Source organism: Vidua chalybeata, chromosome 3 (genome assembly GCF_026979565.1).
Source record: "Vidua chalybeata isolate OUT-0048 chromosome 3, bVidCha1 merged haplotype, whole genome shotgun sequence".
Lineage (NCBI taxonomy): Eukaryota > Metazoa > Chordata > Aves > Passeriformes > Viduidae > Vidua > Vidua chalybeata.
The window spans coordinates 8002005-8027488 of NC_071532.1; the positions used below are offsets into that span (position 1 = coordinate 8002005).

The window sequence follows — 25484 nt, forward strand, 5'->3', positions numbered from 1 at the left end:
ACAAGTCGTAAAAGTGAAAATCAGTGTCTAAAGTTTGCTTTTGAGTCAAAAATTCAGCCATTACTTATTTCGGGCAGCATTTGCAGAAGAGGTCCTGCACACCTGAAGGGGATACTCTTTATATGTGTTTTTTTGTATTGTGGAGCATAAGCAGCACATGTTGAACAGTAGTTTATAGCTCTGGCAATTTATACATGCTTGAGGCTATGCTTCCTTATGGGAGGGAGGATAGTTAGTTGTTACATTATTTTTTCTTGAACAAATGTGCTCTTTTAAATTTCAAAATAATTCATGTTTAGTTGGAGCATTCTAGGCATTCAAAAATAGTTTTTGTTGTATTCTCTGAAGCCTCTGTATTTTTTTTTCAGAAAAGTAGTTTATGTCTGTTGAAATATTTTTATTATCAAGTTCTGCCTTAATGTGCTTGACTTATTGCAAAATCTTTTTCCTGCCCAAATGTTTAATACATGGAAGAATTACAACAGTTAAATTAGGAAGTTTTTCAATTGAAAGGCAGATATTTGAATTAATTTAAAATTTTGAGTTTTGGCACAGTTATTTACACATGGTTATAGAAAGCATACTTTGTCAATGATTCAGTTATTCTTGAATCATAATTGTCTTAAATAAACCACAGTGCCAGCAAAAATAAATTAGATGTAGTTCCAACTCTCTTTGGCCTGTTTCTTCTAGGCACAAAATCAGTGTTATATTCAAGCATCCATCTGTTTTCTTAATCATATCTGATTTAAGCAACAATTACTATGAATCCTTATCCAGCTCCCAAAGCTCCCCTTAGAAAGTGAAAAGAGAGAAGACCACAACTGCATTTCTTGATGATATTCAGCCAAGTTTTTGGGGGCATTTTATGAACTTAAAAAGTTTTCCTTTGGGAAGAATGAGATGTAAATATTTAGCTAGGCTTAGAGCAAAAATTTCAGATTTGTTTTGGTGAGAAGCAGAATAGAAGGCTGGTGTCTGTAAAGTGCGTAGTAAAGCCCAACTGTATTTAGAGATGATGTTGAGCACAGAAATGTTTGTATGAAGTATTTATCTCCATCTGGGTCATTGCTGAGTGTGTCCCCTTCCTGGAGTGGCCTCAGCTCCTGCAGCATGAAGCAGCACGTGCTGAGCTGTGTGGGGGCTCACACATGACAGCTGCTACGTGTGGTGGGTTCTCACAGGCACTTTTACTGCTTAGGAAGGCTTGGTTGACTTAACATATTTTATCTTTGGGGGTAACAAATTCTAATGTTATCAGAATACTTCTATTTGCTGTTCCTTTCAGCTACCTGATAAAAGGTGTTTCAATTTTCTGGTGAGGCATTACATGCAAAATGAACTTGCTTGTTTAGATTTCCTGAGAACAGAAATGTATCTTTCTAGCCTCTAATAACAGTGACAGTTGCAGGCTGTTATACTTCCATTAGTTTTCAGAACTGAGTGTTTGGAGAAGTAAAAATTCTGCCTGCACCCATCCCTTGCTGTCCCACCAGTGTGAACAGCAGTGTACTTAGGGTTGCTGTAGTATTTAACAACACGTTTAATCCTTTAGCTGAAGTATGATTTCGTTGCATGCTAATATAGATGACCTTTTCCCTCTCTTTTCTTGCCTTCTTTTGTGAAGATTAAATAAAACTATTGATTCATTAATTCTAAAAAAAAATTATATCAATAAGGGTATATAAGTTAGACCTTTCTATGGCCAGCTAATATTTCTACCTAAAGTAGACAGTTCCTTTCCCCTTCTGGAATCAAAATCTTTTTGACCACTTAAATACACTCTTATTCTCGGGAAGTGGTCTGGACAGTAGTTTCTAAGCATTCTAATCTGTGGAGAAACTCTAATGCCTTTCATGAGACTGCCAAATACCACAAGAAAGGGCTGGATTTTCCTCCAAGTTCTTCAGTGCCAGATGGATCAAATGATTCAATTTTCCAGGCAAATAAATCAGAAATATTGTAACTTCCTTTCAGATTTTGGGTCTCTCTTTTGCTGGAGATGTGACGTATATTTTTTTTAATTCTGTATTTACTATCTTCAAAGAGAATCTGCAAGATTGTTACCTGACCAGTAATTTTTTCCATAAAAGTACTACAAAGTATTCAAAGTTATAGTGGTTCAGTTTCAAGGAAGCTGATGACTCTGCTTTCATGGACTTTGAAGATAAGTAAATATTTGTTCTTGATGTATGAGAGTTTCTTAATGACATGCTTTTAGTTAATCTATGCAAAATCCTTCCTTTATCATGGCTCTGATTTGTTTGCTGGTTAAGTACTGGCCAATTTTTGTGGCTGTAACAGTTTGCCACTTACAGTTCATTCTGGTGCCTTTCCAGAGTAGTAGAAGGATCCTTTCTCTTGTTTTTGCTCCACTCTTTTCCTCCTACGATTCTATGGTTTAATATGATTTTATATCTTGTCCACATTTCGTATTTCAGACAAGTTGCAACCAGCTCCCCAGCCTTGGAATAATTTTTGGAGTGTCAATGAACGCTAAAACAGGGATTAGTGTTTGCAGTTTTTCAGCAAAATCTTCTGCCTGCTCTTCTGGGGATGGCTAGAACTGTCCATGAAAGCTGCCCTGTTTATTCAATCATTGTTTTCAGTTTGTCCATACTGAGGAGAGCTGGAAGGAATGATGAGGAATGGGGACTTGGCAACTGAAGAATCTGGGAAAAAGAATGGGATCTAGTCTAGGACATCGGGAGAAGTCTGAGTATGCTTTCTAAGCAATAAAACTGGGATGAGGGGTGGGAGACTAGGATGTAGTTAGGTCAGGGCTGGACTGGTGTGGCAGAAGAGAATTCTGAAGAGAGACCATTAGAAGTAGGACTGAGGAAGAGATAATAAATATGAGACTTGGAGAGTGAAGCAGAACAGGATTCCTACAAACTCCGAAGCAAATTCAGTCACGTTGTGGGAGACAATGTTACCTGTAGGATATCTGACTAATTTGTTACCAAAGTTAAAAAAAAGGTTTAGCGAATGAAGCAAGGAATTGCAAGTAGGAAAAAAATACTTCATTGCCCAGGCTGTTACCTCCTACTCCTTGATTCTGTTTCTTCCAGTGAATTGTGCTCCAGTGTATTGCAAGGCAAGTCACTTGATCTCCTTAGATCATGAAATTTTGTTTTTGTAAGCACCCATCTTCTGAAGAGTGGGCTGAATGTTTATGAGGTGCATCTGAAATCTGTTTTCATCCTCATAACATCCAAGTGCTCTGTGATGCAATGAATTTTAGGACAATATTCTTGATGTATATGGAACTTTTTACCAAAATTAGAAGGTTGCTTTTAAATGAAGTGCATATTTTGGATTTAAGTATTCTACATTTACAATGGGAATGCTTCAGTTATTTAATGGATTTATTTTTAAGGTGATGTTCTTACATCATTGAATATTCTAATGATGCATATTTATAGAAACCTTCATTCTGTTCTATTTACAAAAAGCTTAAAGGTTAGGACACACTTGTCTATGCAGATGAAAGTACTGGGCATGGAAACAGTGGATGTCTGTGCTAAATTATGGAATTTAATGTAAACCTAATTCACACATCCAAACTCAACTGTCCTAATTCACACATCCAAACTTAACTGTCTGATCCTGTTAGGCCAAAATTATTAAGAGCCAGACGTGTTGTACTTCTTTGGAGTTTACTTTTCTAGAATGAAAAATAGAGTGTTCAGCAGAGATCCTACAGCATTTTCAGAGTATTGCCACAGAGGCAAAGTTTCAGCAATGTAACTAATTCAGAATCTTAACTAATGATAGCGTGGTACATTAAACATAAGGGCTCTGTTGGTTTTGTTTTGTGCACAATTTAATGTCTGGAGAAGAGACCTTTCTGAGGAACAGCAGGAGTGTTGGGGGTCAGATACTACATAGCAAACACTTCTTCTGATTCTTGTACAGTTTTTACTGAAGGGATGTTTTATTTGGAAAAACACATCCTATAAAGCAATCTTCTTTATAAAGATGGGTTTTTAAGCAATATTTATGTTGCTTCCACAGACTTGTTGAATAAAAGCTAGATAGCTCTTATGCAAAGGAGAAAACAGTTTATTAAAAAAATTCAGATTCATCACATTTTTTAAATTTACTATGGCTTTTTTCCTAGGCCTCAAAGAAAGTGCTGAAGAAATGGTCAAAAACAGGTTGGAGGGAAAGGATAACCTGACTCCATGGCAAAAATATCTAGAGAAGAAGAAAGAAAAAAGAATTCTTAAGAAAAAGAGAAAGGTAATGTTTATATTGGCCATTTGAGGGGGAGTTGTTGTTTATTTTCTTATTTGTTCTTAAGGTTTGTTTCAGATAAACAAAATAAATTGTCCAGCTGCCAGTGCTACTTTAAGGTTAGAATATGCGGTGGTCACTCATGTAGAAGTACTTGGGAGTACTTGATCAAACCTAGAGAGGAAAAGGTTATTCAGCATACTTCTGACCATACATATGCTTACACAAAGCATCTTTTATCTACTTGTGCTGCTGTAAAGATAAATTAGTCATAATAATAATTGGCTGTAATTTACATTTTTAATGCATTAGAAGTATCTTTTTGCTACTGTGTGCATATCAATTCAAAGTCGCTATGACAATGATAATTGTAGTTGTTATGACAATGATAATTTGGAAATTTTGTGGCTAAAATAATACAGACTTGTTTACCAAACCTGTAATAGCAAAGAATTAATAGCTGCAAAGAACTATTCAAATTCTAAATTTCAAGACAAAAAATAAAAAGCATGTTGCATGCAGAATGTAGATTCTCTAAAGTCTTACTCCCAGTGTAACTCACATTGCTGAATTACACTTCTAAGAGTAAACTCTACACCTTGAGTTACTCTGTGCCTGTCAGTTAATTTTAACTGGCATTTGACAAGTAACTTCTTTAAGTTGATAAGTGCTCAAAATGGAGAAAGCAGCAGTGTTAGTAGCAGAGCAACTTTGTCTAGCTTAATATGCTCGTCCAGTTTGATAAATTAAGTCAAGGAGCAAGGTGTATGACACACTACTACCAGAAAGAAAATTTATTCTTTTAAATCTGAACTCCAGCTTTTTGAAATCTGCAGCACAAAGTGAACTTTCTTACTCAAATTTGTCCCCAAGCATAAAGTAAGGACGTAACAGTACTGATCCTGTAATTTTGTTGGAATGGTTGTCTGATGCATCACAGTTTGGGGATATGCCTGATAAAATGTATGAAAGAGGGTTGAAATTGTTGATTTGTCTTTACTATCAACTTTTACTGTGCTGTGGATTTTTGATGTTCCATGTACAGTATTTCAGTTTTCATCTTCATAGCTACTAACAGAACATCTCATTCCAGTGAAACTTAAATAGTTGATTGATTGAAATAGTGTTGAAATAATCAAATGTTGATTGAAATAATGTTTGTGCTTTGTTACAGGCTGCTGCTGAGAGAGAAGAGAGTGAAGATGAACTTCCACCTGACGTTGATCTCAATGATCCCTATTTTGCCGAAGAATTTGAGAAAACAGGTCAGTCAAGACAGGCAACTTCTAGAGTAAATCTGCCCTTTTGTTAAATACTGAGTTTCCAACAAAGTCAGGCTGGACTGAACACAGAGATAGAATGTTCAGAATTAAATTAAGTCGGTGTTATTTGCCTAAAATTGCTATTCCTGTAAAATTACGCATATTGTAATATATGGAATGGTACGGAATATTCTCTTGGCTTTCACCAGAGACCATTAGTTATCCAGTTTCTGGGGATGGCTGTTAAAAACAAGCTGCTCCCCTAAGTATTCCAGAGAAAAGAACTCCACTGCTTTTGAAGTATTTTTATTTAAAAAGAGACAAATCTATATGGGTCACTTTGAAGCTTGGGTCAATTACAAAAATGTCAAATGTTTTTGCATCATAAACAAAGTTGTCTTTGAGAAGAAATCACTTTTCTCTTAGTTTGATACACGTTTTTACTGGAGTACTCTTGGCTGCTTAGAAACCCCAGTAGAGAAATGTAATATTTTAGAAAATAACTTGCCCAATTTAGATTTTTAGGATACCTTTTTTACAAACTTTTTATTCTGATGTTTAAATTAGCTTTTGCCATGGTAACAGCAAATTTATTTTGAGTGATTTTGCTGAGTAAAATCAATAAAGGTAAGTTTCTGATGTTCCATACTTTTGGGAGCCACATCCTAAAGGTGGCTCATGTTGCTGTATATTAAAAGAAGAAAAATGACATAAAAACAAAAGGAAGAAAACAAACATAAAGAAGATAGCAACTGATTTACTCAATATTGCCAGTCTGTTGTTTGGTTGGGGGTCTTTTAAGCATAGTAGTGCAGATCCAAGTTCCATTTAAAAAGGGTAAGTTGCTTTTAATTTTATACTTGCCAGCACAGGCTTCTGTCCTGAATGTTAAAATCTATCCTAGGATAAAATAAATAACTAACCCCCCAAATATGGATGATTTTGTACTTAATAATCTGAAATACAGAATAGTAGAGTGAGTCCTGTCCGTGTTTTAGAGAAAAACACCACAGTCCAAAGTGTCATGCAGTGCTGTTTTCTGCCATACTTTCTGGGTGGCTTGTGTATAGGTTGAAGTAATTAATTGTAAAGATAACCATTCCTTTCACCAAATTGTTTATTTTTTCTTTAGTAGCAAGATTACCTATGTACTCTCATATGATGTGTGATGTTCTCTGTGAAATCTCTGAAAAAATGTTTGCTTCTGCATTGTGTGAGAAGTTGTGTCCTAAAGGGGCTCGGCAGAGAATGAGCTTATCTGCACATTTTTAAACCTTGTCCATAACATAGAGAATAGCCTTTAACGTTTGTGGAGTCTTTGAGGATAGTTAAATACACATAAAAGTTAAGAAAGTGAAGCTTTTGTCTTCAAGATTACTGATAATTACTGAGATACAGGAGAAAAGCAGGACGTGGTTAGCCCTGGAGAAGTTCTAAAGGGACAGTACAGTGGCTGGCTGCGAGCCAGTTTACATTTTAATGGTAATTACACAGCACAGCTTTGGCGTTCACCAAGTTTACCCAGAACAGCCTCTGTTTCATAGTTGGGGTTGCTTTTAAGCACAGCTTATCCAGTGAGGGAGAATAGGTTACAGTCATCTTTGAACTTGGCTGTAATTCTGCCAACTTTGTATTTAGGATACAGGCAACTTAAATGACCATCATTTTTCACAAGCGTTCCACAATTCCCCTGGAAGATTGAAATTTCACCCTTAAATTGACTGTCAGATTATTTTAGATTATGCTGAAAAAGCGTATGGCAGGGTTTATTTGCAGACTTATGTGGACCAGTGCAGAAACTGAGGATGCAGTAGTGCTGGATTCATTTGTTGGCTGTAACGTGCATGGGTCTTGTGTAGCTTGTTTTCTGTCAAGCTGAGGCAATTGAAGGGAAGCGAGAGTGAAAGGAGATGCTAGACCAAGGGTCTAAAAACTCTGAGTGCTGTGAAAGGAAAACTGGAATTTATGGGAAGTCCACTGAAGCATATGTTCCTCAGGTATGTCTTTGTTCCTGATAAGCAGGCAATGATTCTTACCCTGTGGATGCTTGGGAGAGGCAAGGTAGAACAAATTCTTTGTGCCTGCTGTGCCCAAGAGCTGTCTGTGTAGGGTTCATGGCAGTACTTGTTTTGCACAGTTTTCATGTGACTTTTTAATAGTACCACAGACTAAAATGTCAGATGCTGCAGATACATGAGCCTTGATGATCCATTCTAGAAGCTTGACTCTAGTTTCATATTGTGAAGAAAAAAAAAAAAAGTCACTTTCATTTTACACTGATGCCCATACTGTTTCAAAAAGCCTTGCAAGACTTGGGTTTGGGTTTGTCAGTTTCACTGTTACTGCATCAGCTTCTGTGGGATCTTAGTAAAGGGAGACAAAATGACTCTTGCAGCTTAAACTGTTGAAAAATTAATAGCTAAATAGTGTAATTGCTTATTAACATGAGACCAAGGTCCTGCTTTTGGGGATCACTGAACAGTTTCAGAACACATTAGACTATTAAACATAGTTTCTGTTGAACCTTTGAGGAATTCTCCACACATTATTGTAACTCCTGTTAGTTCCAAACCATTAGATGCCTTCTTGTGATCTAATTTATGATATATGTAGGAACTGATGGCTCTTTAAAGCTGGAAGGGAGCAGTATGAGTGCAAGGACCTAAGAGCTTAACAATAGAATCAGAGTATAGCTGTAGAACCTGTACTTGAAAGATAAAGTAGATGAAAATATTCATTTACCATGTGTCTTTGCAAGGCTTTTGAGACTGACTCAAGTTTCTGAATAAGGCAGAGGTCTTGTGAGAGGAGTTTTTGATTTGGGGTCAGTTTCTGTATCTGAAGTCCCAAAGGTAAGATTAGCTTTTACTGGCAGCTGGGAAGTTGTTGATGTGCAAAGTTAATGTTGCAAACAAAATTCTTGAGCTGAGAAAGAGTCGAATGGCAGCTTGAGTGGGAATTACAGCAGAAACTGGACAGTCCTTGTACTGGCTGGCAGCAGCTACCAGTTAGTTCTGCAGCACACTGAAGTGTCTTCTGCTGTAGGTGGGACAAATCTGATTGAAGGATGGCAGTGGGGATGAAGTGCTAGGAAAAATCTGATGGATTGCAATCAGTTTGCCATAAGCGTGCAACAAGTGTGTGTGGTGGGGCTAGCAGAATGTATGTGGGAAGAGGGACTGCAGCAGGAATATGTTAATAATACAGAAAATCATGCATTTGTGAATTTTCAAGCAGAACCATTTTCAGTATGATACAAATTTTTGAGTCCCAAGGGTGATTTTAAGTTCCAAGCTGGTTTTACTAGCTGCATAGTGTCAAAAGAAATAAAGGGTTTACTAATTTATTTGTTTTCATGGAGAAGAGGTCAGTTTGATACCAACTCCTTGTTCAGCCCCATCTGCATCCACAGAATACTCTGAAGGCATGAGCATCACTGCTGTGATTGCCCATAGAGTAAAAGAGGAGGGAAGGTGACTTGAATTACTTTCCTTTGGGAAAAAGAAAGAAAAGAAACTTCTCATATAATTGTCTCCAGTTTTATCTCTGTGCTCCTTTTCTGTAGTTTAGCCACTTCTAAAAGATAGAAAGATTCCATAGTTGTTGAAGGCCTACAGAAGACATTTATTTCTCCCTTCTACACATTAACTTAAATTGTGTCATTTAGGTAACAATATCATATCTGAATCAGCTTTTCCTGCACATTATCTGGAACTACTAAATCAATAGTTTAGTCTTTCAGCTGATGACACTGTGCATCAGGATAGTTTATTTTTTCACAGTGGTGGTTTGTTTCTTCTGGAAATCCATTTCCAGTTTGGAATCCGTGTAGAAATAGTCAAGGGAATAGTCAAGGCAGAAAAAAACCTTTCTCAAGAAATACATCCTCTTCCAAAGTAACCTTAGTGATATAACTTGACATGTGTCTGGCATGTCTGTATTTCTAGTCTGAGTACAAACCTGTCCTAACAAAATGAAGCCAAGTATCTTCCTTAAGAGTACCCCCAGTGGACTGCAGTAAATTGCCTGGGAATGTCATCCTAGCTTCAAAGGCCAGAGTGTGTGGTTTGGGTCAGGAAATCTTCTGCTTTTCCTGCTTTTTCTTGATCAAGATCTACAGGCATTCAAAAAAAAAAAAAAATTTGATTTAGTAGGATTTATAAACAGGTCTGTTTTCATTAGAAGTTAGGTTTGACTAACGTCTTATGCTATTACTGATCATTATATCTGTCATTATCAGCATTGTATATCTGAATGCTAAGGGAGTAGGAGAGCTTCCTCAGAGCAATATTCAGTCTGAGCAGAGTCAATCATATTTTAATTTCCACTAGAAAATGCCCTGGGAGTGGTGGGATGTCATGGGTTTGCCTGCACTATTGTGATACTTCTCTTTACTGCTCTATGAAAAATACAGTAAAACCATGGTTTTGACTTACTGATGCCATTTGAATGTTGCTGCCTCCTTTAAACTGAACAACTATTCAGTGGATTTTTATTGCTTTAAGCCTTCCTGTTTTTTATTAACTTTGCAGCCTTTTTCCACATCCGACATTCAAATACTGAGTGCAAGAAAATGAGATGTACTTAGAAGTTCTAGCTGTAGGTAAATTATGCCCTCATGCATAAGCTTGGATAAATATGTTCATGCCCTGTATTTGCACTTAGGTTTAAAGAAGAAGCCAGAATCAGTAGAAAGTACCTCAGAAGATGAGGACGAAGTTGAAAAGCAGAAGGTAAAGTGGTGTAAAATGTTGCATTGTATGAATTCTACAAGTATTTGTTATGTGTTTGTGAGTGGAACTGCAGAATTCCATAGGATAGCAGTAGAATAAAACTATACAATTTTAACAGTGAGAGCTTTTGAAACTAAAACCAAGAAGAAGTTTGTGTGTTGGGCAGTGCCAAGTTTTTATTTTTTAACATCAGTATTGTATGAAACGTTTGTGAGTTCAAACCTTGTCCTGTATATTTTTCTCCTTGAAGAGTGAGTTAATTGCTATTTTGTGTTTTCTTTTCATCCTTTCTCAGAACAAGTTCACTAAAGGAATTACTTAAATCCAGATATGTTCGTTTTTATTTTGCTATATGAATATCAGTATTAAATTGTATCATCTAGTTATTTCTAAGCTGTGGTGTAAAATTTTCAGATGAGATTTTTACTGTGTTTGAAAATTGAATGTGCATATTTGCATTCATTTTACATCTAATAAGAAGGAAATCACTTTGTATTAATACTACACCTCAAAATGTTAAAAGAACGTTTTTATGGATGAAATAATACTGCCCTGATGACCCTATTTCAACTTATTTAAACAAATGTAGACTCATACAGGCTTTATTAATGAGATGCTGAATTTTTTCATAGAAAACTTTCATTGTGTACATGGACTTTCTTATTTTGTAACAGGCTGAAATGGCCCTACTGATGATGGATGATGAGGATGACACCAGAAAACATTTTAATTATAAAAAGATTATAGAACAACAGAATTTGAGCAAGAAGAAAAAGAAACTTCTTATGAAAAAGAAAGAATTACTAGAAGATGACTTCCAGGTAATTGTGTATTTCTTGACTTTGTGACGGGAGCAGTTCCAGGAATCTCATGAACTGTGACTTCTGAAGCAGTTCATCTTTTATTTGGCTTAAAAGCTTTGCTGTCATGGGAAAAGTTTACCTAAAATAAATGTTTCTTTTCTCACTTCAGGTAGATGTTGCTGATAAAAGATTCCAAGCCATGTTTACTTCTCCCCTGTTTAATTTGGATCCTTCAGATCCAAATTTCAAAAAGACAAAAGCAGTAGAAAAGATCCTGGAAGAGAAAGCTCGCCGAAGAGAAGAAAAGGAGCAAGATCTCAAGGAGGCAAACAAGGGCCTGGAGAACAAGATGGCAAAGAAAGGAGAGGTTGCCAAGAAAGCCATAAATCCTGCCCTATCAATGCTAATAAAGTCAGTCAAACATAAAACTGAAGAGTTTCAGGCACGGAAAAAGCAGAAATTCAAATAATTGAACTTTTTACTGTTTTTACTCAGCCTTTACTTTAGTACAAGCCCTGCTAACTGGAGACATCTGTTAAAGTTATTGTGGCCTGCTCTAATCCCTGCCCACCTAAAATGTCTTGAAAATTCATTTAACTATGTTGGTGAATTGTGAACTGTTCAGAGTAATAATCACTCTTTTCTTATGCCACAACAAATACTGTTTTGCATATATGTACCTTATGATTTTGGGATGGTTTGTTTTGTATCATGGCTAAAAACATCATAATTATGGGTTTATTTATAAATAATAAAAACCGTTCTGCAGAGGTTTATTACTGAAACTAACTGGTTTTAAAGTTTTTAATCCCACAGAAGTCTGTAAAACATACCTCTCCTAATAAAGAAGGTAATAATATAACTATAAATGGAAGAAATTTTGTATACAAATTTTTCGTAGATTTTTAAAAGATTGCATAAATGCTTTATTCATTTCTCCTTTAAATACTTGAAGGTCATGGAACTAATTCGTGGAAATATTGCCATTTAGAAGTGTTTAATTAGCATACTTTGGAAATAAATATTTTAAATTGACCCAAAAGAGTTTTGGGTACTAGCTATGGTTTTTTCTTTAATGCCTAAATGAAATAACATCAAAATAAACTTTTTGCTATTGTTATTACATTTCCATGAATATGATACTTATACAAAGTTTTTCAGCATTGCAAGTGTTAAAAAAAAAGGGGGATTGGAAGGGGAAAGGAAAAACATCAAAGGCAAATCTAGATGATACAATTTTAGAAAACATGTTGTTTGGCCATGTTAGTGTTGGTGATGAAGGTATCAAAGGTGCAGGGAGAATACAGTAAGTAGAAAATTATCACTCTTCCCTGGAGTATGGCCATTGATTAAGGTTGGGTGTCAGTTGGGGTGTTGGGATTTTTTCAAAGGTTTGCTGTATCAGCTATAATGGAAATACAACATAGCATTACAAGAAACACAGAAAACTTTAGAAACAAGGAGTTGTAAGGTAATTTTCCATTTTAAAGACATTTTTAATTTCTAAAATGTTCTACTAATCTAAACAGAGACTTCTATGAATCAGAGATTAAACTATTTATAATCAAAGCCAGTGTTTATAGCAAGTAAATTTATCTCAGTATGTAAATGAGATAAGAGAGCTGGATTAGCACATGGGAGGCTGTAGAGTGAGCAAAGCAGTCAAAGATATTAAGGAACATAATATACAAATACAGGTGGAGATGGATTTTACAAGAGTGCTTTGCAATGATGTGCCTATGGAATTCTTGGAGAGTGTTTTAAATGTAATTACTCTTCATAAACATTTGAACATCTTCAGAGTTACTTTTTTTTTAATACTGCGTCCATTGAGAGTCTCCCATAATTTTGTTTAGTCATTTGTATGGAAAACAGATTTGTTGGGAAATGAAAGGCAACAACAAACTGCACGGTCTCTTGAATCCTCTAACCCTGCTGAGTTCTACCAAACACTTCTGTGTTACTGGTGCTTTTCTTTTCAGCTTGGTGCTTTTATGGCTGGAAATCACCGTGGAATCGGTAGATCTCTGCTCCTGCAGATGGCCCAGATACGCTGAGTGACTCACTGGTACAGAACTGCACCAGAACTTCTGTACTCCTGCAATGCCTCTGTCCTTGACATGAACTTCGCTGGAGGAGTAATTTGAAAAATCTGGTTATAAAATTTAAAAGTCACAAATTGTGAGGATTTCTTATTGAAATTAGATGATACAAATTATGTCTTCACATGGACATATGCTGGCTACTTTCTCCTGTTAGGAAACCTTGCCTCTACTTGGCTGTCATAGACAAAATGCATGGAAAGGTGAATGCAGACTTCATAGTGATTTTAAACATTGGTTTAAATAATTATTTTGTTGTACAGAATTGTGTATTGGGTATCCTGTAAATGCTTAATGTATGATCATTTTATGTAATCAGAAGTTTTTGTTGTTGGTTTTGTTTTCAAGTTACTGAGTGCTGAGGGGGCATCTTAGTTGGGAAAAACTGGAGAACTTCAGGATCTGTCCTAGCATGCACCTTAGATGAGAATTTTTTTTGATTGTTTATAAAATGATTAGGTCTAAAACGGCTTTTTCCCCTTAAAAACAAGGTTTAATTGCTAATTAGTAATTCACATTATCTAATCTCCATGATTCCAGATCAATGTAAGCAAAATCTGACATGCTCTCTTGTGTCTCCAGCAGAAGCATATATTGAAAATCTGGTAAGAGTCTAGAATTCCCTGCAATCCATATGCCTGGGTGTAAACAAAACACATGATGGTTTTGACCATCTAATTCTTTTAAACATGAAAATAGGATCTAGAAGTTTCAACCTCTCAACTTTAAGATATGATTTTACTTTTCACTTTCACTAGATGTCATGTAACCAGCAAAAGTGAAGGCAGTGAAGTAAAATAACACATTAAAAATTGGGACAGTTAAAAGTGAGACAAATAATTTTTCTAGCAACTTATGGAGGTCTGTTATAAAGTAATTTGTCTCCAAGTTGGCAGCCAGCAGAGCTCTTGTTGAATATAAGCCAGGCCTTTAAAGCTCTAATATTACAAGTGGAAATCACAAGAGGGTTTGAGTTATTTAAAAACAGAACGCTCAGACAACAAGAGATAAAGAGCCCTGTATATTTTCAATCATTCCTCCAGTCTAAAAATTAAATGTATTATTTCCAATTAATAGCAAGTTGGCTTTTTGTTCTTTTTATATTTTGATAATATCCAAAAATAACAGTAAGTTGTGCTATCACATGCTTTTTTAGCAAATAAAGCAAACAACCAAAATAATGTGGGTTTTCTAAAGATCTTAGAAACTTATGTTATATATGATCTATATTTAAAAGTAGTAGAGCAATTAGTTTGCTTTGCATTTGTCTTAAATCATGTTAAATGCCTTAGGTTTTGTAGCTGTGATAAGAAAAACAACACTGGTACTTCTGATGGCACAGTAATTTTCATTAATTCCTGGAATACTTTCCAGGAATACTTTCTTAATGTAAAAATGGGCCTTTTCATGTAGAGGACTATGTTACTGCGTTCCTGTAAGAAGCAAGACAAAGTGGCAGAAAGGTCTGTTGAAGTTTTCTGTCCTTAACATACAGCATTATAAATGGGAGTATTTTTATCTGGGTTCTGGACTCAGTCTAGAGAAATGTCACCTGAAGTCATTACTACTTTCTACCCCTCTCATCACTAACATATGAGTAATCCCTACTCTGGAGTGTTCCAGCTATGTCTTTCAGCAGTGCAACACCAGTGAATTTTGAACACCATTGCTTGTAGCCATGAGTGAGCCCCACTGGCAAACCCTGCTCCTCTCCCATCCTCACAGAGAGCTGATCCCGTGGCTGGTTGCCACAAATTCATGGCTGAATGCTCCTGGACTGCATCCTGTGAGCTCCTTGGCACTGCACAAATCCTTTGGCTTTGCATTGAAATCCTGCCCAGTGCACTTAAGACTTTCCTCCTTTTGTATTTCTGGGACAAGGAAGGAGGGAAAGGACAATCGAGGCAGATGGGATTTGTAGCGACTTCTGACAGTAGGATCAAGGATGGGTGTTGTAAGAGTGAACAGAAAAACTGCCCAGTGCAGTCAGCAATGTATGTGGCTGAACTGCTGCTCAAAGGGGCTGGCAGGTTGTCCATGAAAAATACATGTTAACAGAAGTGGTTACCAAAAGGACTGGGAATAGCAAAGGAGTGGTTTAGGGTGGCTGTGATTGTTACAGGTGATTAAGAGTTGAAATCAATTCTGATGAATGCAAAACCCTCAAGCACAAGCTGCTTCCCTTCCTCATTGTCCTGTCTGCTTTTCCCCTTAGGTTAATGCCTGGACACTCAGAGAGTAGATACATGAGCTGGCCCAAGAATGGATGCCTTGGGCTTTGGAGGACTTAGGGACAGTTTGATCCTTTTCCTCAGCAGAAGGAACGACTGAGGAGAGTCAGCAGGGAGAGAGCCTGAGAAGATGTGCAGTGATGAGCAATGCCTCTGGTGTTCACCAAGAGTTTAAGGGTGTCCTTGCAGTTGGAGGGAGGAAAGAAGGTCTGCAATTCTTGAACCAAGCAGAAGATAGACTTTTTTTTTTTTTTTTCAAATATTTATTGTTTGGTGAATTTTAGAGTTCCCTATGAGGAAACTAAATACAAGTGCCTAGGAACCAAAACCATGTCAGAGAGAAAATCAAGCACAGTAGTTGTGAAATCCTCTCTGGCATTTGTTGCAGTTACCTAAACAGATGCTTTTCTTTAAGCACTAATCTGATATGAAAATACCATGTTAAGGGAAGCAGTCTTCATTATTCTGTATTTTGGTGTCTAAGTGCTCAAGTTTGCAAAATAACTGTTTTGTCAGCAGGGTATTAATTTTCATGTATTTTAATGAAATAAAAGCCAGAACCTTTATGAGTCACAGAAGCTCATCTGTCTCATGGATGGATGATCACCTCAATCCAAAGAGGAGACTGGGCACTTCCATGAACATCCCAAATATTGGCAGGGAACAATTCTGTGCTCTGTATGCCCTTTGCAGAGGAGTAGAAATGCTTCACAGGGTGCTGGCCATACAGCTACTTGTGTAATAAAATCAAAACAGGTGTAACAGACCACACTTAAAAGGAATATGAATCTATCACTTAAGTTATCCACTTTTCTTAGGAAGCCCAAAATTCACCTTTGATAGCAAAGCAAGTTGCTTTGGTAAACAAAGATGATTTTGTCAGAATAACTGCTTTCGTTTACTGTGAGTTACATTTTTTGAAAGACAGAAGGCATAAAATACAGAAAAAGGGTAACAGTAATGAATTTAGTTGTGTATTAAGATGTAGTTTAAAAATGCAAATTCTGTCCTAAGATAAACCTGTGCTGATTTTTGTACTGATCTCAACTTCACCAAAATGTGAATTTGCTGATAGAGCTCATGAACTTGAGGGATGAGAACAGATATTTTTTTTCCTCATTTTGTATCTTGAAGATCAAAACTTCCCCAGTAAGAGAATGATTCTGCTAATTATTCTTAATTTATAGTGAACTTAGGAATCCTGAAGCCTCTCTGTTGCAATGGGATCAGTATCACAGAATTTGAAGGGCAGGATGCTGTGAAGACTGCCTTACTGAAATCATATCATACCCTGAGTGCAATAAACTGGCTCTGGCTTGGACTAAATCATTAGCCATGGAGAGTTGCAGAGAGCAACCGCACAGGTCAGAATCCGTAACAATAATGAGATGATCTAACCTGTGGAGAAAGCCTAGTTCAGGAATTACTTAGTCGCCAACTTGACCTGTTTTGCCAAAATATGTATTTTTAAATTGCCATATTTAAACCTTCACCATACTTTGTGGGCATGAAGAAAAATGTTCTCTGATTCTGAAAACCACTTTTCTTGGCGTCCTAATTTCCTGTAGCTGTCATTGAGAGATGACTGTCCTACCTACTGCAGTGGCCAGTATGTACCCAGTACACATTTAACTCACTTTTCAAGGAATAAAGAAAAAAACTTGCAGGGATTTACTACTTGTGGTTATTTTGGCAACATGTGATTAATGCATTTTTGAAGCTGCATTTCTCAAAAGTCCTGTATTTTATGATTTGGCCCCCCTGAAAAGCTGGCTGACAGATCGCAATCACACCGAGTTAGATCTCTCTGAGCTGCAGTGGAATGAGCGTTGGAAATAATCATGTGGGTGATTGAGCAGCAGGGAGTATGTGAAACGCTAAGTAGATGCTAGGTCCAGGATGTTAGAGTATTTTCCTCATCTGTAGTAGCTCATTATCTAGAAAAAAAACGTTATTTTACCAGCTGGAAGTCAAAGAAGGGGCCTCTTCACATGGAGAGGAAGCAACAAACATGCCTGGAGAAGACTGCAGGCTTATTTATGCTACCTGCAAGGATCAGCCAGTCTGTCAGGGGGATTGATGATGTGGTGTTTGAGTAGACTGATTCCAGCCTTCAGTTTCTATTCTCCTCTTTCATGCCATCATCCAGATAACAGTTCCTGTTTGTATTTACTGGTGCATTCAGCTTCTTTTTCCGTTGACTGTAGAAGTGAGTTGCAAAGCTCCTAACTAAAGCTAGAATGGTTCATATAAGGCTGTATTTCTACATGCTTGGCCTTCTGGTTTTTTTTTTCCTCTTTTCCTCGTGGCAAATTTCCAGACAAATTCTTCATTAAAGCATTAAAGTTGTCTTTAATTGATTTTTTAAAGTGTGTCCTCTTACCTGGGTTAAAAGAGATAGAAAAGGGATGTGTCTTTTCTCCTCTTCTACTGCCCTTTCCCAGCATCTTTGTCCTTAACAGGTGTCCGAACACACTGAAACCTCCCAAACCAAAGGTTCAGGTATTTCTTGCCTGGAACATATTTTGTGAAACCTCACTGAAGTTTAAGGACTTCAATAGACAATTTTACCCAGAATAAATTAAAGGAGCAGATAAGCTCTTTATCATATTAGGAAGTAAAGCCAATAGAGTGTGCTTCAAAATACAAAGTGCAAGAAGAAATCTAAAACAATCAACAAGAAACAGAAAAAAAAAAAAAAAAACAACCCACAGGCTTTAAAACACAGCTGGAATCTTTGTAAAAGGAATAAAGAAAACCTTTCACTTCAAACCTGGATGCTGAGGAACGATTTACAGAATGAGATCACCTTTTTATTGGAGTAGCAACACAAATCTACATAAGAGTAAGGACCAGAAAATAGGAAAAAATCCGAAGAAATATCTGGCCAGTTTGAAAACTGTCACCAACAGCAGAGAGCAAGTTCAGTAAAAGCATCAAAAAACAAGTAAAAACAGACATTTGGATTTGAAATCCAGTTCTGGAAAATGGTATAGGACCAAACATTGACATGGCTTTAGCCTCCCCTCTAAAGAATGAAGGGCTCTGTGATATTGTCTATCTATCAGTATGACAGCCCTACCTTTGTAATTTCAACCTATTGCCAACTTCAAGGAGATTTGACAGTCAGGTCAAGTCAAAGTATGTGTAGCTGAGAGTCAGACACGAGTTGCCTCTTTCTTAGCCACAGATGTAACAGCTGGACACAGAAAGACAAAGCGGGAGGCAGAGGGTGCATAGGACCTTACACAGGACAGAGAGGTGAACGCACAGGGTCAAATCAAAGCTGCCCTGATGGTGGCCAATGCTGTGCATTGAAGAAGGGCTGCAGCCAGAAGGCAAGTGCATTGCAACACTTCCACAACACTGTGAAAAACGGAGTTCAAGATAAAGAATTTTTGTAAAGTTTAATAAAGGATAAAATAAGAGGCAGAAGTCCAGCTCTGGGGTGCTCCTGGCGAACAGCCAAAGAACACAGGGGTATATCCCAGCAGTGTTATCTTTATACGGTTACATCGCTGAGGTACATGCATATTCATGCGTCTCATACATTATTTAAACATTCTTGCGAACTTTCTGATGTTTTAGGAACTCCTTTGTTTGGCTTCTTCACACTCCGGCTTATCTGCAGGATATCCTGGGTCAATATATTTTATTTCTTCTTGTGTCTCCATCCTGCTGGTTCACATTCTCTGACAAGGATTTAGTATGTCCTCCTTCAATTTAACATGGTGTTCTCTAATTGTCCTCCGGTGCTCCGGTTTGTGTCATGGTTACCTTACCACTTGGAGGATTCAGTCAAGGGGAACACCATGATCACTTTACACCATTTGTTTGGTTAGATAGAGGTATTTTAACACCTACTGTTCAGCTAAGGCCTATAAGATAGTATATTCACCCCACTACTATTTCTATAAACTATGCAGTATGTACTTAAAGATTTTGTTATACTGACAAACAGCTAAACAAATGTATACATGATATTATATCTGAATACTTATGATCAGTGCAAAAACTAATATATATAATGCAAAAGCCAATATTATATTGCAGTCCTCTTTTTTTTACAACACCCTCCTTTTCTCTCAAATCAGTCTGTCCTACCTCAAATGTACCTATTGCCATCTGAGAAGAAAAAAAGTACTTTGAGGAATCTCCTTGGTTCAGTTCAGCACTGTCAAGAATAACAAGGGCTTGAAATAAAACAAAACAAAGAAAAGGCAACAAAGCAACTTGCAACTTGGATTTGGACCTCAGGTTAAAATCTGTGAAAGAAAGCCAAAGATTTCCTGAGGGTTTGTGGAGTACATGTTATTTCCTTGTAGTTTTGTCCAACAGAATAGGAAGCACCTGGTAATGTTGAAGACAAAAGCTGCTCTCCAAAAACCACATAGTTTTGTGTGCCAAAAACTTGTGTTGAAAAAGACTTGCATTTGTTCCTGACATATTTTGCATTGTTAAAAAAATGTAAGGCTGGTCTTTGAAAAAAGAAGTCAATGATACAAAAGTGGAAGCACATTTTTATTGGGAAAAAAGCTACAGAAAGGTTTTCTGTGACTATTAGGCAGGTCAGGAAGGAGCCTTCTGAATTCCTGGGGGAGATCCTGTGTAGGGCAATTAGGATATGTTGGAGATAGAATAAAGTCTGGGGGTGAAAAAGTTAGTTTCCAGATGTCCCTATCCACAGCAGGGGGATTTGGATTAGATGTTCTTTAAAAATTCCATCCAGCCCAAACCATTCTATGGTTCCACAATTCTTTGGTTGTTGCCAGTTCAGTGCAAGTTCCTGCTAATGTTTAATACACAGTACAACTTGTGTTCACCATAAACATGAAAGCACATGACACTTCTCTTGATGACGGCAAGAAGCGTAAGCAATCTGTCACTAGTTATTATTTGCTACTGTTATAAATGAATCAGTCAATTTAATAATTAAAGGAGTTTATTAAACTGAATCAAAGTAAAATTAGAAAAGCCACAAGCAAATCAGCACTGAGCCAGGCGATTGGTGCTGGGTGAACTGGGTCTGGATGATGCAGCTCTGTACCCTGGCAGTTCATGGGGTACTGAATTCACGGGGTCTTTTTTATACTGTTTCCAGACTTAGAGGGATTCTGGGGGGGTCCTCCTGTTTCCTTTTGTCCTTTTTCACATATTCATGCGTGTTCTTTTCTTGTGGAGCTTCTAAACAGAGGTTTTCCCAGAATACTCTGATTGCTGAAATCCTGTTAGACAGTAATCCCCTCGAATATCTTGTTCTGGCGACAAATATTCATCTTATCGTTCAAGGCATATCTTCTAGACAGAATAATCCTTCAGAATAACCATCTTTTGAGACAGAAATTCATCCTGTGTATATTGCTCTTTCCCGTCACTTGGTTCCATTAAAAAGGATATTGTATTTTTTAGTCCTGAGCACGAAGTTATCCTAAATCATATATTACACTACGAAATCTGTTTTGGCTAGTGAATGAAACTGGCGTTACTAGGAAGTCCTATAGTAAGTGCTGCAGAAATATAATTTGTCAAAATTCCCTTTAAAAACTAAAGTCTGGCGGGCGAGCTCCCGCCGGCCGCCGGCTGGGAAGGAAGCCCGCAGCGCCACGGAGCCGCCGCGCGCGGGCTCTCCGCGTGACGTCACGGACCGCCGCGGGTGACGTCACGGACCGCCGCGGGTGACGTCACGGGCCAGGCGGCGGGAGGAGGCGGCGGCGGCGCTGCGGGGCTGCTCCGTCCGGCCGGGTCAGCGCTCGCTGTGAAATCCCAACCCGCTCGGGAGCAAACTCTGCCGCGCTGCTGCTGTCGCGACACGGACATCGGAGCGTCGGCCCTGCCCGCCCCGGCGTTCCCATCGCTCCGCGGCCGCGCCCTGCGGGGCTGCGGGCCCTGCGGGATCCCCCGGGCTGCAGGGGGCTGCGAGCGGCTCCTGCTGCCTCGGTGTGACCCTCGCGTGTGTTTGTCTTTCTCCCGGCGCCTGCTTAACATTCAGAGTTACTTTTGCAGTGCAGTCAGGGCTTTGGGCAGCTTCCAGGTTGAAGGAGACCAGGTTGCTCAGAGCTCCATCCAGCCTGGCCTCGAACACTTCTAAGGATAAGGCATCCGCAGCTTCTCTGGGCAACCTGTTCCAGTGCCTCACCACCTTCACAGCTCGGAACTTCCTCCTAATACCTAATCTGAACCTACTCTCTCAGTTTGAAGCCATTCCCCCTTGTCCTGTCACTCCATGCTCTAGTGAATAGTCCCGGTCCATCTTTTCTTGTAGGCTCCCTTCAGGTACTGGAAGGCCACAATTAGGTCACCCCTGAGCCTTCTCTTCTCCAGACTGAACAACCCCAAATCTCTCAGTCTTTCCTCAAGGAAAGCTGCTCCATCCCTGTGATCACCTTGGTGGTTTCTTCTGGCCTCACTCCAGCAGCTCCGTGTCCTTGCTGTGCTGGCCACCCCAGATCGGCATGCAGCACTGCAGGTGGGGTCACACCAGAGGGGGGGCAGAGAGGCAGAATCCCCTCCCTCATGTGCTGCCCACAGGGCTCTGGATGCAGCCCGGAACAGGATTGCTTTCTGGGCTGCCAGAGCACATTGCCACGTCATGTCCAGCCTCTCGTACACCAGCACCCCCAAGTCCTTAAATCATTTTTGTGAAGACCCTGGGGGGCATCCCCTAGGTTCGGGGGACACAAGACGCTTCCCTCAAAAAGCTGTTAAGACCCCATTGGCCGCTTCCCCCGTTGAGCCGCTCCCTCCCTATTCCCCGATTGGCCCTCACCCTGGTACTGCCCCGAGACCGGGTGGATCTCCTGCCCCTCGAGAAAGGAAAAACGTGGAGCCTGCCCAGGAGGGTGCCTGGGACCCTGAACGTCTTACCGGGTGTCTGATTTAAACATGTGTGAATATTATGCAAAGGCCCTTTTTGCTTCCTTACCCTGGACTTTACTAGCAGCAATTCTGGCTGCAACACATTTTTGTTCATGATCTTCAGGAGTCACATTACCGTGTATTCCTCCACTACTGTTTCATTAGGTATACAGATGTAGAACAGCAAACTGTATGACCTCCTTGACCCAACGAGGCTCAAGATCAGGATTAATGAAAGTATGACAGCCAGGAAGGAGAACGGATAAATACTAGAAGTTTGAAAGTGAAAGGATGGGTCATCTTACAAAGTGGAAGCAGCAGTTTTCTAAATGAAATGTAAATGGACATTAATATTTTGAGGTGAAAGTGGTTTGCGCAAATTAACCTGATGAGGAGGAAGTGTTATGAAATTATTGAGATAACTCAACCATATGTAAAAATAAGTATATCCTGAGATACAAATATATGCAAAGGCCTGATTAGGATTCTCAGTCTGGAGTTATGCTCCTAATTAGTGTTTAAGTGGCATCTCTATCTTAATTTTCAAATGCAAGGGCAGAGTGAGACAAAGCAGCCACTCACTCAGACCCTCCGGCCTGGCCTTGCTTTGACATTCCCAGCCTCTGGCTGCCAGGCAACATCCTTGTGACATCGCAGCTGATGCCACCACCTTGCACAGAGCCCGTGGGCACTGCTCAGCTCAGGGTCAGGGCCGGGGATTGCAGCTCCTCAGGCAGCTCTGCCATGCTCCGCCCGGGGCTCTCCCTGCTCCTGGGGCTCTGCGTGGCCTCGCTGCTCGCCAGCACGCCCAGAGCTCACAGCTGTCCCGCCAGGAGCACGGCCCGGCTGCCTGTGCCAGCCCAGGACGTGCAGCAGCCGCACACTGGCACAGGCAGCGCCAGCCTGCGGTCCGTGCAGCCGTGCTGCTGCGCCTTCTTAGCCCTGTCCCTGCTGCTCGCCGCGCTTTGCCTTGGCTGCAGCCTCCGGAGAAAAGCCGAGAGGCAGCGGAGAGAGGTGAGGGATGGGGACCAGGCAGGTGGGATGGTGCCGGGGGGGCGGCAGCTACAACGTGTAGGGTGAGGAGCGCCAGCCCCTGCGGAGAGAAAAGCCTGGGCAGGCACCAAGGGTCCTCTTCCCAGAAGAGCCCAGAAGCAGAGGTGGGGCTCAGCCCCCTTTCTCCCAGGAGGAAACAAGGACAGGCTGAGCCACCAGAACAAGACGGAACCTGCCCGACGTCCTCTCCACACAACCTGCAGCCTGGGCAGCCCGGCCAGGCCCCAGATTCCCCAGGAGAGCCCAAGGGGGCCCAGCCCCCTGCAGCCCCCCTGCCCCTGTCATCGTGCTCCCTGCCCTGTGTCTCCCAGGAGAAGGCCTGGGCACGCTCAGCCTGGCCAAGGACCTGCTGCCTGGCTGACTGCTCCCCCCTCAATGACGAGGTCATCGGCCGCCACAAGGAAAACTCTGCCTCCATCAAGAGCTTCCTGAGGCACCTGCGCCAACGCTGCCTGCGGGGGGACATGCTCCAGAGAGAAAGGAACAAGAAAGTGTGGCAGGACTTAGACGAGGAGGCAGCGCTTTTCTCTGATTGAGAAAACAACACCTGCTAGGCAAATGGAGCAATATAGGGCAAGATTACTCTTACAGCTTTTTATTATTATTAAAATAATCTATTTAGAAAGACAACATTTATTAGTAGTGAATGAATGAATTGTCAGAGAGGTACCATAGAAATTTTATTTTCAAAAATTGTAATTTCAGAAATTGTATTTTCAAAAATTTGGCTGAAGCAGGTGATTTTCTGACAGCTTGTTTGCAGAGAATGAATTATATTGTTCACTGTTGCAGGAACCAGTGTAATAGCTACATACTGGGCTTACTCCTAGGAAAACAAAACTGAGGAGTTAAAATCTTCATCTAGAGTGGTCAGGATAATCTTTTGTATAATAGATATCCTTTCACTTCCCATGTGCAGCTTGAGCAAGAGATTAAGCGAATTCTGCAAACAGAGCAACCTTGTCTTGATGTAATAAAAGCTTTAGAGTTTCAGCTTTAAAAGGCTGAGCTTTGCAAATGAGAATTTGAGCTGTCAGCTAAAATAAATTTACAATACAAGTAAATCTGTAAGGACATCTGGACTCGTTTCATGGTTCTGTGAAGAAGAGGAGCAACAGGGTGGAAGTGTGGAGGTACTTTGGGAACAGTGGACTGTGTGGACTGGGATAATGAAGTGTCTCACATATACACAACTGGTTCCCAGGACTGATGATAGTGACCTTCAGAGAAGGTATCATGGAAATGGGATTCATATACAGCTGTTCTTGATCCTGGGGAGGCAGCTTCAGTACACAGTATATTTTCTACAACACCTCTACAACAAAGTGGACAGAAATTAATAAAAACTTATCTCCTCTAGCAGAAAACAATAGTTAAGTGCTCATTGAAGCAGAAAGATGTAAAATATCTATTGCTGCGAGAATTTCCTACCAAGTCTATTATGAAATATATGTATTTTTAATCAATAAGGTTAGTTTTGAGCAGCTATCAGAAGTCACATGTGTAGATATATATGTATCCTACATATGGATATGTGTATATTGTATTATATAGTGCATACTGTGTTACATTTATGTGTAATGATACATATGTATATTGCATATTAATATATGTATATTGTGTATTGCATGATATATATCTACACTCTATGTTGATATATAGATGTACTGCATACTGGATGATATATAAGTATATTGAAAAACTATATCTGCATATTGATAGAAATACGTGTATAATATGATATATGGGTATGTAGCATATTTATATATTTGTACACTGCATACTGTATGATATTTAGATATATTATATATACGTATATTGCATAGATATAGAGATACATTACATATTCTATGACATCTATATTGATTATATATCGATACGATATATACGCATATTGATATGAGATATATGTATATTGCCCTGGGGCTCACGGTAACAACACCGGAGGTTACTATCCACCCCCTTGAGACACAGCTGGGGCTGCGCTGCTTGGCCAGGAGGCCGTGCCTGGCGCCGATCGTGCAGCCGGATCGGAGCGGGGAGCGCCGTCCCGGGCCCGGCGCCGCCATGCCCGCCCCGCGCGCCATTGGCGCTGCGGAACGCCAATCAACAGTGGCGCCACTTCCGGCCGCGCGGCCCGGCCCGGCCAATGGGCGCGGGGCGGGGGCGGGACGCCTCACGCTCACCGGGGCAACGGGCGGACGAG

General features: G+C 39.6%; 1 protein-coding gene across 1 annotated transcript in view; it reads left to right on the forward strand.

Annotated features, from left to right (window-relative positions):
- Positions 1 to 12166, forward strand: part of ESF1 (ESF1 nucleolar pre-rRNA processing protein homolog) — a 30035-nt gene extending 17869 nt beyond the window's left edge. Inside the window, exons 10-14 of the mRNA XM_053939357.1 lie at positions 4124 to 4245; positions 5414 to 5504; positions 10167 to 10234; positions 10909 to 11055; positions 11207 to 12166. Coding sequence (XP_053795332.1) covers positions 4124 to 4245; positions 5414 to 5504; positions 10167 to 10234; positions 10909 to 11055; positions 11207 to 11506 — 728 coding nt within the window. The 3' untranslated portion in view covers positions 11507 to 12166. The remainder of the gene's footprint in view (positions 1 to 4123; positions 4246 to 5413; positions 5505 to 10166; positions 10235 to 10908; positions 11056 to 11206) is intronic.
- Positions 12167 to 25484: the final 13318 nt, after the last annotated feature.